The sequence below is a fragment of the Ranitomeya variabilis genome, chromosome 2 (assembly GCF_051348905.1).
Source record: "Ranitomeya variabilis isolate aRanVar5 chromosome 2, aRanVar5.hap1, whole genome shotgun sequence".
Lineage (NCBI taxonomy): Eukaryota > Metazoa > Chordata > Amphibia > Anura > Dendrobatidae > Ranitomeya > Ranitomeya variabilis.
Window position 1 is genome coordinate 1,001,079,200 of NC_135233.1, and position 13,498 is coordinate 1,001,092,697.

Sequence of the window (13,498 nt, forward strand, 5' to 3'; positions counted from 1 at the left end):
CCATCTTGGAGAAGCGATCACATATCACCCAGATAACGGACATGCCCTGAGATAGCGGAAGATCAGAAATGAAATCCATGGAGATATGTGTCCAAGGTCTCTTCGGGACAGGCAAGGGCAAGAGCAAACCGCTGGCACGAGAACAGCAAGGCTTAGCTCGAGCACAAGTCCCACAGGACTGCACAAATGACCGCACATCCCTTGACAAGGAAGGCCACCAAAAGGACCTGGCCACCAGATCTCTGGTGCCAAAAATTCCCGGGTGACCTGCCAACACCGAGGAATGAACCTCGGAAATGACTCTGCTGGTCCACTTATCCGGGACAAACAGTCTGTCAGGTGGACAAGACTCAGGCCTATCAGCCTGAAATCTCTGCAACACACGTCGCAGATCCGGAGAAATAGCTGACAAGATAACTCCATCTTTAAGAATACCAACAGGATCAGCGACTCCAGGAGCATCAGGCACAAAGCTCCTAGAAAGAGCATCGGCCTTCACATTCTTTGAACCTGGTAAATACGAGACAACAAAATCAAAGCGGGAGAAAAACAATGACCAGCGGGCCTGTCTCGGATTAAGGCGTTTAGCAGACTCGAGATACATCAGATTTTTGTGATCAGTCAAGACCACCACACGATGCTTAGCACCCTCGAGCCAATGACGCCACTCCTCAAATGCCCATTTCATGGCCAACAACTCCCGATTGCCCACATCATAATTTCGCTCGGCAGGCGAAAACTTCCTAGAGAAAAAGGCACAAGGTTTCATAACAGAGCAACCAGGGCCTCTCTGCGACAAAACGGCCCCCGCCCCAATCTCCGAAGCATCCACCTCAACCTGAAAGGGAAGTGAGACGTCAGGCTGGCACAAAACAGGCGCCGAAGTAAACCGGCGTTTCAACTCCTGGAAAGCCTCCACGGCAGCAGGAGCCCAGTTAGCTACATCGGAGCCCTTCTTGGTCATATCCGTCAAAGGTTTCACAATGCTAGAAAAATTAGCGATAAAACGACGGTAGAAGTTAGCGAAGCCCAAGAACTTCTGAAGACTCTTAACTGACGAGGGCTGAGTCCAATCAAGAATAGCTCGGACCTTGACTGGGTCCATCTCCACAGCAGAAGGGGAAAAAATGAACCCCAAAAAGGGAACCTTCTGTACACCAAAGAGACACTTTGAGCCCTTGACAAACAAAGAATTTTCACGCAAAATTTTAAAGACCAACCTGACCTGCTCCACATGCGAATCCCAATTATCAGAAAAAAACAAAATATCATCCAGATAAACAATCAAAAATTTATCCAGATACTTCCGGAAAATGTCATGCATAAAGGACTGAAAAACTGAAGGCGCATTGGAGAGCCCAAAAGGCATCACCAAGTACTCAAAATGACCTTCGGGCGTATTGAATGCGGTTTTCCATTCATCACCTTGCTTAATGCGCACAAGGTTGTACGCACCACGAAGGTCTATCTTGGTGAACCACTTGGCACCCTTAATCCGGGCAAACAAGTCAGACAACAGCGGTAAAGGATACTGAAATTTGACAGTGATCTTATTTAAAAGCCGATAATCAATACAAGGTCTCAAAGATCCGTCCTTTTTTGCCACAAAAAAGAATCCCGCACCAAGAGGGGAAGAAGACGGACGAATATGTCCTTTCTCCAGAGACTCCTTGATATATGAACGCATAGCGGTATGTTCAGGTACCGACAGATTAAACAGTCTTCCCTTAGGAAATTTACTGCCTGGGATCAAATCTATAGCACAGTCACAGTCCCTATGAGGAGGCAGTGCACTGGACTCAGACTCACTGAAGACATCCTGATAATCAGACAAATACTCCGGAACTTCCGAAGGCGTAGAAGAAGCAATAGACACAGGCAGGGAATCCTCATGAATACCACGACAGCCCCAACTTGAGACTGACATAGCCTTCCAGTCCAGGACTGGATTATGGGTCTGTAACCATGGCAGCCCTAAAACGACCAAATCATGCATTTTATGTAAAACCAGGAAACGTATCACCTCGCGGTGTTCAGGAGTCATGCACATGGTAACCTGAGTCCAATACTGCGGTTTATTTGCTGCCAATGGTGTAGCATCAATACCCCTAAGAGGAATAGGATTTTCTAATGGTTCAAGAGTAAATCCACAGCGCTTAGCAAATGAGAGATCCATGAGACTCAGGGCAGCACCTGAATCTACAAACGCCATGACAGGATAAGATGACAGTGAGCAAATCAAAGTTACAGACAGAATAAATTTAGGTTGCAAATTACCAACGGTGACAGGACTAACAACCTTAGCTATACGTTTAGAGCATGCTGAGATAACATGTGTAGAATCACCACAGTAGTAGCACAAGCCATTCCGGCGTCTATGAATTTTCCGCTCATTTCTAGTCAGGATTCTATCACATTGCATTAAATCAGGTGTCTGTTCAGACAACACCATGAGGGAATTTGCGGTTTTTCTATCACATTGCACCGAATTAGGTGTCTGTTCAGACAACACCATGAGGGAATTTGCGGTTTTGCGCTCCCGCAACCGCCGGTCAATTTGAATAGCCAGTGCCATAGTATCATTCAGACCTGTGGGAATGGGAAAACCCACCATAACATTCTTAATGGCTTCAGAAAGGCCATTTCTAAAATTAGCGGCCAGTGCACACTCGTTCCAATGTGTCAGCACGGACCATTTCCGAAATTTTTGGCAATACACTTCAGCCTCGTCCTGCCCCTGAGACATAGACAGCAAGGCCTTTTCTGCCTGAATCTCAAGATTGGGTTCCTCATAAAGTAAACCGAGCGCCAGAAAAAACGCATCAAGATCAGCCAATGCCGGATCTCCTGGCGCCAGCGAAAAAGCCCAATCCTGAGGGTCGCCCCGTAAGAACGAAATAACAATTTTTACTTGCTGAGCAGAATCTCCTGATGAACAGGGTCTCAGGGACAAAAACAATTTACAATTATTCACGAAATTCCTAAACTTAAACCTGTCTCCGGAAAACAGTTCAGGAATCGGTATTTTAGGTTCTGACCTAGGATTTCTGATAACATAGTCTTGTATGCCCTGCACACGAGTAGCCAGCTGGTCCACACTTGTAATCAAGGTCTGGACATTCATGTCTGCAGCAAGCATAGCCACTCTGAGGTAAAGGGGAAGGAGAAAAAAAAAAAAAAAAACTCAGAATCTTCTTTCTTATAATCCCTCTTCTGCAATGCATTAAACATTTAATACTGGCCTGGCAAACTGTTATGACCCCAATGGCGAGGGTCTCAGAGGAACGTGGAAGTCTGCAGAATACAAAAATCCAGCTCATAGGGCAGTGGTAACTGGGTTGACCATATATCTACTCCTAACGCCAACACTAGAAGTAGCCGGGGATCATTCCTACGTTGATTCTAGATGACACGCGCCAGCCGGAGAATCTAGCTACCCCTAGCAGAGGAAAACAAAGACCTTTCTTGCCTCCAGAGAAGGGGACCCCAAAGCTGGATAGAAGCCCCCCACAAATAATGACGGTGAGGTAAGAGGAAATGACAAACACAGAAATGAACCAGGATTAGCACAGTGAGGCCCGCTTACTGATAGCAGAATAAAGAAAGGTAACTTATATGGTCAACAAAAACCCTATCAAAATCCACACTGGAAATTCAAGAACCCCCGAACCGTCTAACGGTCCGGGGGGAGAACACCAGCCCCCTAGAGCTTCCAGCAAAGGTCAGGATATAGATTTGGAACAAGCTGGACAAAAATACAAAACCAAAACAAATAGCAAAAAGCAAAAGGCAGACTTAGCTGATATAACTGGAACCAGGATCAGTAGACAAGAGCACAGCAGACTAGCTCTGATAACTACGTTGCCAGGCATAGAACTGAAGGTCCAGGGAGCTTATATAGCAACACCCCTAACTAACGACCCAGGTGCGGATAAAAGGAATGACAGAAAAACCAGAGTCAAAAAACTAGTAACCACTAGAGGGAGCAAAAAGCAAATTCACAACAGTGGTGCTCTGTGCTTTCTGATCCATTTCTAGCCATTCCTGTGGTACTGGGTCAGGCTTAGGGTCCTGAGTGTATTTTCTCGTACCTTCTCTTATCAGCAGCATCTTCACCTTGAATTTCCAGGATTGGTAGTTCTGGTTATTCAGGCTTGGCACTGTAAACTTTGTTGAGTTGCTGCTGGCGGCCATTTTACTTCTTCTCAGTTTGCTGTTGTCTTTCTATCTCTGTGCTCTGCAGGTTTGGGATTGCCTTGACTTCTGGGCTTTTTCCCGCTCTCTCCTTCGTGGGCGGTTTCGCTTTCTTTGCCTCCGCCCTCCATTGAGAATCAGGAGGCGGATCTCGGCTGCTGACGGGCACGTCCTCAAGCGGCAGAAATACTTAGACTGGGCGGCCATTGTCTTTCGCGCTCTTCAGCTTGTTTACGCCCACTTCCACGCCCTTCTTCCTCTCCTGCGCTCCTCGTGGCGCTGCAATGGCGGCGGTTTGGGCGGGAATCGGCAATGCACAGTCTTTGCAATAAGTCACAGTTCAAGCACAATTCAGACACAGTTCCAAGGCACACATGACCTGATTCTTCAGGCTTAAGTAGATCCTGTTCGTGACGCCAAGTTTGGAGCGCCCCCAGACGCAGGGCCGCGGAGTACTCGGTACCGGGCCTCTCTGTCTCAGTCCTGGGGTTGTCACAGTGGCTAGACCCGGTCCGTGACCCTGCTAAGGGGCGTCCAATGAAAGGTGTAGGTGGTGGTGCGTGGTGCAGTTGGCGGTGGATAACGAGGACACAGGGTTGCAGTCTCTTTACCTCTTTACTGAAGGCTTCAAGATCCTCAATCCGGAGTACGGTTAACAGGGCTGTCCGAGACCGGCCGGTCCGATGGCACCTCCAGAGTTCCCTTTGCAGGTGGAAATCTGTGCCTTCCTTCTAGTGCCTGTGTGTTGTAGTACTTCGCTGCTGAGCACCACGGGATAGTCTTCACAACTGTTGTGTCTGTTTCTGATGTTCTTCTCCGTCCCCCAGATGATATGGCTAGGACGCACCCGTATGACGGGTAGGCCTGGAGTTCTTCCGGGACCCTAGTGACGCCCCTCTCCCACAGTTGCCCCCTATGTCTGCTTAGGTGATTTAGGTGAGACAGCCAACCTATAATTAACTGTCCTGCCGTTGGTTTGAAGTAATGCTTGGAGCCCAATACTTCCTCGGCGTTCCGGCCACCGGCTACGCGCCTCAGTAGGATGTTGCCTTGGTCTTACAGCACGACTCCTACTGGTGTTATCTCCTTTTTGCTATGATCTCATTCCTCACTCTTCACAATAAACCCCGCTTCTTGTCCTTTCTTGAGATACCGCCGCGATGTAGTGCAGGCGCAGTTCCTTAACGTTCTCTCTTGTTCGCTAGGCCTCTGTCAGGATCCCACCCCTGACAGGGACCCCCCTGAATCTTCCCCTGCAACACCCTCTGCCACAGGATGTCGCCTGGTTCCAACCCAGTCAGCTTCTGTCTAACTTTCTATCCAACCCCCAGTTTTACCAGATTGTGAGGAGTGGCCTAATACATAGTGCCCTTTGCTCCCCCTGGAGCCCAGACTATGAAGTGTATTGGTGTCTGTGATACCTGGTCAGGTGAACTCCTTAAGTGCCATCAGACGTACCATCACTCCCCTTAGTGGCGGAGCATCAGTACTGCAACGACCAGGACTCTGGGGCTCTGCATTATTCCAAGATCTATTGATTAGAATGTACTTTGTACATGGAAAAATTCCTTCAATCATTGCCAATATTCCTACATACTGACCTGAGATATAAGAGAATAGCATTCCTCAATGGGTGAAAATGCTGCAGCTATCAGTTCTGCACTATAGCGGACACCCTGGTGCATCGGCCACAGTCATTGCTGGCACCGACCATGGCTGTTTACCATCTAGCTGCTGCTGTTAATAATGACTGGCATCTAGACAGTTAACAGAGTGTGTGTGCTCCCTCTTTAAACTCATTGAACCATGAGATCCTGATTGTGCAGTTCTGATGGTTGCCATGGCAATCCAAGGTGAAGTACTGGCCTAAGAGTGTTCTGGCTATAGTGGCCCATTCAGATGTTAGCAACATGTTACTGGGAAAAATATAGTTTTTCATTCCTGTCATTCCAATTTGTGTTAAGTCCTGAAGGGTTAACAAAGTACGAGACAGCTGTTATGGATATATTGAGGGGTGCTGCTGCTTGAAAAATGGTCTCACTTTTGGAGGTTTTCCAATATATACTGGTCCCCCGAAGTCACTTCAAAGTTGATTAAGACCCTAAGAAATATGTTTAGTAAATTTCCATGGAAAAAAATGAAAAATTGTAAGTTTCCTTGAAAAAAATATATGAAAAATTGCTGTAAATTTGTTAAACTTCCAAACAAAAGGACATTCGACGAATGGCATTGATATAAATTGGACATAAAGTTAAGGCTGAGTCACACATAACGATATCGTTAACGATATCGTTGCAACGTCACGCTTTTGGTGACGTAGCAACGATCCCGTTTATGTGTGACAGCGACCAACGATCAGGCCCCTGCTGGGAGATCGTTGGTCGTTGGGGAATGATCAGGACCTTTTTTTGGTCGCTGATCACCCGCTGTCATCGCTGGATCGGCGTGTGTGACGCCGATCCAGCGATGTGTTCACTTGTAACCAGGGTAAATATCGGGTTACTAAGTGCAGGGCCGCACTTAGTAACCCGATATTTACCCTGGTTACCATTGTAAAAGTTAAAAAAAAAAACAGTACATACTCACATTCTGATGTCTGTCACGTCCCCCAGCGTCCACAGGGTTAAAACTGCTTTCGGCAGGAGCGCTGCTAATATGCACGCGCTGCGGCCGAGAGCTTCCCTGCACTTACTGTCTCAGCACCGGCCGTAAAGCAGAGCACAGTGGTGACGTCACCGCTGTTACTGCCGGCGCTGACACATTCAGTGCAGGGAAGCTCTCGGCAGCAGCGCGTGCATATTAGCAGCGCTCCTGCCGAAAGCAGTTTTAGCCCTGTGGACGCTGGGGGACGTGACAGACATCAGAATGTGAGTATGTACTGTTTTTTTTTTTTGCTTTTACAATGGTAACCAGGGTAAATATCGGGTTACTAAGCGCGGCCCTGCACTTAGTAACCCGATGTTTACCCGGGTGCTGCAGGGGGACTTCGGCATCGTTGAAGACAGTTTCAATGATGCCGAAGTCGTTCCCCTGATCGTTGGTCGCTGGAGAGAGCTGTCTGTGTGACAGCTCCCCAGCGACCACACAACGACTTACCAACGATCACAGCCAGGTCGTATCGCTGGTCGTGATCGTTGGTAAGTCGTTTAGTGTAACGGTACCTTTAAAGTTATCTACTAACTGTCTGGATTAAAGGGATAAACATTCAGTTTGAAAATTGTAGTCTGAAAATTGTAAAGTTTGTACAATTGGGATACGTTGAAGCATTTAAGAGTTATTGCCAGATAAAGTAACATTAGGCAGAGTTTAAAAATTTGGCTGGGTCTTTAAGAGGTTAAAAAATAAAGTAGATTGATTGCTACAGGCAATAGGGCCATTTTTAATTCTTTTTTTTTATGTCTTAAAGAGACAGTTTTTGGACTAATCCCCTAACTGTGCATCATTTCTCCATGGGATACCATTGTATTAATCCAATTTTCAAAAGCAAAAGCTTGTAGATAGGATTCAGTGTGTCTGTAGTCTCCGGCTTGGAAACTAAAGTCTGTGATCAAGTCCTAGTTAGTTCTCTTCATCTTTCAGATGAAGGAAACTTCCACATGAAAGCTATCTTTCCCATAGCCTCGTCCTAAGAAAGATCTGTCATTAGGCTTCATAACGAGGTTCTAGATAGGCTGCAGTTCATAAATGAAATATAGCCCGGCTGGTGATTTATTTAGTGGCCCGGGATCATCTGCCGGCTCCTGCCTAGATCTGGCCATACACATGTACAGTAAAGAGGACCTGTCAGCTCGTCTGCATTAGGAAATGCTTGTATTCCTCATGAATGTAGGAAGAAAGAGTGGCACGTCCAAAAACAAAATGTTCATGCCTTCTATTATTGCATACAAAAATGAATATAAACCTTGAATAGGCGCGGTTCACATGGTCTTGATCGACTGACGCGTTTCTGGCATAAGTATAACGTCCTTGCTCATAGTCTATTAGTTTTCTATGCACTAAAGAAGATATCATCATTTTATTTTTTGGGATGTACCACTCTTTCTACATTTGTGAAGCGGAAGGTATTGGCACCCATGTACACCAAACTGGGATTAAACATTGGATTATGGATGTAGTAACCCTGTGTATCATTTGCTTTGTATGCATTATTCATCATGAACTAACAATTTTGGATCATCGCTTCCTAAAACTAAGATTTGTGCCGTTCCTCTGTTATTCCTACTGGAAACGTATGGAGAAACTGAGATCTGAGCCATGACATTGCCCTGACCCCATCTAATACAGTCCAGCTAGTGGTGCATAAGTGTACATGAAGGAACATCTCCTATGGAGGAGAGGAATAGCAAGTAGCACATGTCCTTTCTTCATTCATTTCCAGGAGGAATAACAGAGGAATGCACAATGCAGAATGTGTAATAAAGCAGGCATGTCAAGAGAGGTAACAGGTCCGTGTTATTGGTCCCATGAAATATATTCTGATTACTAATTGACATTTCTGCTCCATTCAACATTTGGTTTGGCTAAAATAGGTATTACATCAATTACTGCATGAATACCATTCATCAGCCTCGTGTCTACTGGATGTAACCGACAAATGGATTATCATGGTGGAAAACTCCACCAGTCCCAAAAACTACTTTCCAAAGTCCTGTGTCAATTAACTGGTAGTGGGCATGCGTGACCCCCACTATGCTCACTTCTATGGGTCTATGAGAGTCGTAGTACACATGTGTGACCCCGGCTACACTCACTTCTATGGGTCTATGAGAGTCGTAGTACACATGTGTGACCCCCGCTACACTCACTTCTACGGGTCTATGGGAATGGTAGTGCATATGTGTGACCACTGCTACACTCACTTCTATGGGTCTATGAGAGTCGTAGTACACATGTGTGACCCCCGCTACACTCACTTCTACGGGTCTATGGGAATGGTAGTGCATATGTGTGACCACTGCTACATTCACTTCTATGGGTCTATAGGAGTCATAGTGCATATGTGTGACCCCCACTACACTCACTTCTACGGGTCTATAAGAGTGGTAATGCATGTGTGAACTTTGCTACGCTCACTTCTATGGGTCTATGGGAGTGGTAGTGCGCATGTCTGACCCCCGCTACACTCAATTCCTCAATTCTATGGGTCTATGGGAGTGGTAGTACGTATGCATGACCCCTGCTACACTCACTTCTATGGGTCTATGGGAGTGGTAGTGCGAATGTGTGACCCCCGCTACACTCACTTCTATGGGTCTATGGGAGTGGTAGTGCGAATGTGTGACCCCCGCTACACTCACTTCTATGGGTCTATGGGAGTGGTAGTGCGAATGTGTGACCCCCGCTACACTCACTTCTATGGGTCTATGGGAGTGGTAGTGCGAATGTGTGACCCCCGCTACACTCACTTCTATGGGTCTATGGGAGTGGTAGTGCGAATGTGTGACCCCCGCTACACTCACTTCTATGGGTCTATGGGAGTGGTAGTGCGTAAGCGTGACCCCACTACACTCACTTCTATGGGTATATGGGAGTGGTAGTGCGCATGTGTGACCCCCGCTACACTCAATTCTATGGGTCTATGGGAGTGGTACTGCACGTGTCTGACCACCACCGCCATAAGCAGTACATTATGCACTGTGGTTATGACATTACCAATCCTTTTACAAGAAGGACACAGGATCTCTGTTCTCTTTGTCATTGGAGGGTCCAGAGATCAGAACCCCATTATCATAACATTTCATTCTAAGGGGCCGTGCACATGTCCCATTTGTTCCTCGGATAGAGCTGGTCCTCGGAAAAAATTGCAGCATGCAAGATTTTCCTCTGTAAATCGGATCGCACTCGGCCATGCAAGTCAATGAGTCCATGGAAAACATTGGAGCGCTCTCGGATGACATCTGCGTGTGATCCGATTTTCGTAGACAGACTGAATGGAGAAGATGGAGAAGATTCGAGAAAATCAGATCACACTGTGGTCATCCTCTGAGTGTGATTAGCATAACCGGCCAAATTTCTCAGATGACAGAAATATTGGTCTTATACTGATAGATTCTGTGCATGTGGCGGATCGTCTTGATGCCATCCAGTAGGGAGGGGGTATGTATGCTTTAATAAGATAAGTAATTTGTCCTTATTAAAAGGGTTGTCCGACCTTAGGTTACAGATCTGCTGTCATTCTTTGTAACTGCAGACTGGTTAATCTTCACAGGGCGAGCACAGCGCACTGTCAGCATTCTCTGTTGCCGTCGTGGGGAGCGGCCTCACTTAATGCAAGTGTATTGAGCGAGGCAGGGAAAATCTAGCTGGAATGTGGCCAGAATAACGCACATCACATACTTGCAGTCATATGACCGCCGGTCTCAGCGCACATGTGAGGATTCACAGATCTGCAGTCACATAGAGTCTAAGGTTGGACAGCTCCTTTAAACTCATAGATATTGGAATTTGTTAAATTCATTAAAAACTTGAAAAATGCTGAGCATCACTCACCTGTACTTCATCCCATAGTAGGGTTGTCACCTTCTGGCCAATCTTTGGCCTCCACGTTGGCAGCGCCATGACAGCTGGAGACTGAGGCATTTCCGATGTAGGCTCCACTGTGGTCTGTTGGAGAGGTGGCATTTCGGTGACAGAGGTGTCGGTGGGGTCTGTAGGTGCCGTATCGCAGGTGTCTCCAGTGAAGCCATCACTACAGATACACAAGTAACTATTCCCGAGGACACTGCAGTTTCCATGGATACATGGCTTGTCCGCACAGAAGTCTGTAACAAACTGAAGGAAATAAAAGCAAATATTAGTAAGAAATGTAAGATTTGCAAACTCTTACAGAATATGTTCCTGGGAAGAAAGGGAAAGAAAGAAATGAAATGCAAGGATTAAAGGGGTGTGCTCATCTTCATTCTTCCGGGGCGCACCGCTCCCCTGCCTCCCGGTTTCATGCTTTCAGAGGACGGTGTGCTCCTGAGGACTGACAGTTCAGACCATTGACATCTCTGGGCCACTGGTCTGAAATGGGCGCTCTTCCATGCTGCAGAAGGGGTCTCTATAGGGCCCCGGGCCCAATCCACAGATACAGCCATCTCTATAGCAGGGAGCAGAGCTTGAAAGCTGTATAGCAGAGGTCCCCAACCTTTCCTACTTCGAGAGCAACATTTAGCTCTGATAGATGGTCACAATCCACATTCAGCGGGACCCCTCTGATACCACAGTGACACCAAGAACTCCACAGTTCCGATATAATGACAGCCAAAGCTTCCCAATAGAATTCATGCCAAAACTGCCCCCCCCCCCCTCCATAGGCAGGATACTTAAATCCAGAGGTTCCCATTTACCCTGTTTTGGTATTCTTGCATCAAGCACATTCTCCACATTATCGCACTCAGGTCAATGACCCCTAAAACCAGCAGTATCAAACTATCTTTCTTCTCCGCTCCCCACCAGTATATGAGCATCCAGATCTGCTCTTCTGTGCAGGACCGCTCCCAATAGTCACATCCGAAGACCTGATCTTAATAGCTATTCGATAAACCTGGTGCTAAAGTACCAAGCTGGCAGAGCGCTGTGGGCCACACATTATGGGCTTGTAAACCACATGTGGCTCCCGAACCACAGGTTGGGGACTTCTGCTCTACAATGATAGACCGCAGAGGTGGCCGCAAGCTTTACACCATAGAATTAAAAATACCGCTGTTCTTGAGAATGGAGAGGATTTTTTGATTAGAGGAAAATTACGATGGTCCTTGATTTCACAAGCACTTTGCAATTTTACCCATTTCAGACAACGCCTTTGAAGAGTAACCATCATTTTAACTTTTAATTTCATAAATCAATAGTACACATTGAAATAGAAAAAATGAAATATGTCATCAGAGACATCTGCTTCTTTCTCTTCCAGGTCTGATCATTCATTCTCACAATTCTCAACTCCCAGGTACAATCTGCATTCAGTGAAGACGGATTGTTCCATTACTGAGATAGGAGACGGCAGCTGTAGATTCTATGTAGTGGGGGAAGGGAGAGGAGGGAGGAGCTAGAGGCAGAGCTCCTCCTCCCTTTCCAGTAACAACTAGTGATGGGCAGTCCGCTTCTTTTTCTTGATCTGGATCACTTGGCTCTGCTCACCAAAAAGAACCCAATCATTTGGATCCTAAATGGATCCCTATTAAATAAGTGTTCACTATAAATGGACACATTTAAAATTAAATTAATGTAGCCGAACCCCCACCCACCTGCGATCAAAACCCCGCCTACTTACAGCCAGCTGATTACCCTGAAGGGAGGGCAGGGTTTGGTTCAGGTAGGCATGGTTCCAGCCACATAACACCATCACTTTCATAGAATCTAGTGGCTCTCCCAGTAGGGAGCCGACTCTTTGTCTCGGATCGGACGTAAACGACTCATCATTAGTAACAACTGCCATCTCAGTAATGTAAAGGTACCTTCACATGAAGCGACGCTGCAGCGATAGCGACAACGATGCCGATCGCTGCAGCGTCGCTGTTTGGTCGCTGGAGAGCTGTCACACAGACCGCTCTCCAGCGACCAACGATGCCGAGGTCCCCGGGTAACCAGGGTAAACATCGGGTTGCTAAGCGCAGGGCCGCGCTTAGTAACCCGATGTTTACCCTGGTTACCAGCGTAAAATGTAAAAAAAAAAAAACAGTACATACTTACATGCGTCCCCCGGCGTCCGCTTCCTGCACTGTGTGAGCGCCGGCAGTAGCAGGGCACAGCGGTGACGTCACCGCTGTGCTGTGCTTTCACTTTCACTTTGCGGCGCTCAGTCAGTGTGGGAAGCGGACGCCGGGGGACGCATGTAAGTATGTACTGTTTGTTTTTTTTACATTTTACGCTGGTAACCAGGGTAAACATCGGGTTACTAAGCGCGGCCCTGCGCTTAGTAACCCGATGTTTACCCTGGTTACCAGTGTAAAATATCGCTGGCATCGTTGCTTTTGCTGTCAAACACGGCGATACACGGCGATCAGACGACCAAATAAAGTTCTGAACTTTATTCAGCGACCAGCGACATCACAGCAGAATCCTGATCGCTGCTGCGTGTCAAACTAAACGATATCGCTAGCCAGGACGCTGCAACGTCACGGATCGCTAGCGATATCGTTACAAAGTCGTTTCGTGTGAAGGTACCTTAACACTTTGTCTTCACTCAATACAGATTTTACCCACAAATTGGGAACATTAAGAATGAATGATCAGTCCTGGAGATGAAAGAAGCAGATTTATCTGATAAGATATAGGTATTACAAAGTTTCTTATTTTAAAAGGAATCTGTCAACAGGTTTTG

General features: G+C 46.7%; 1 protein-coding gene across 2 annotated transcripts in view; it reads right to left on the reverse strand.

The window, feature by feature from the left end:
• DNER (delta/notch like EGF repeat containing) overlaps positions 1-13,498 on the reverse strand; it is a 332,161-nt gene that overhangs the window by 188,591 nt on the left and 130,072 nt on the right. For both annotated transcript variants that reach the window (XM_077291174.1, XM_077291175.1), the window contains exon 2: positions 10,684-10,965. In XM_077291174.1, the coding sequence (XP_077147289.1) occupies positions 10,684-10,965 (282 nt within the window). The remainder of the gene's footprint in view (positions 1-10,683; positions 10,966-13,498) is intronic.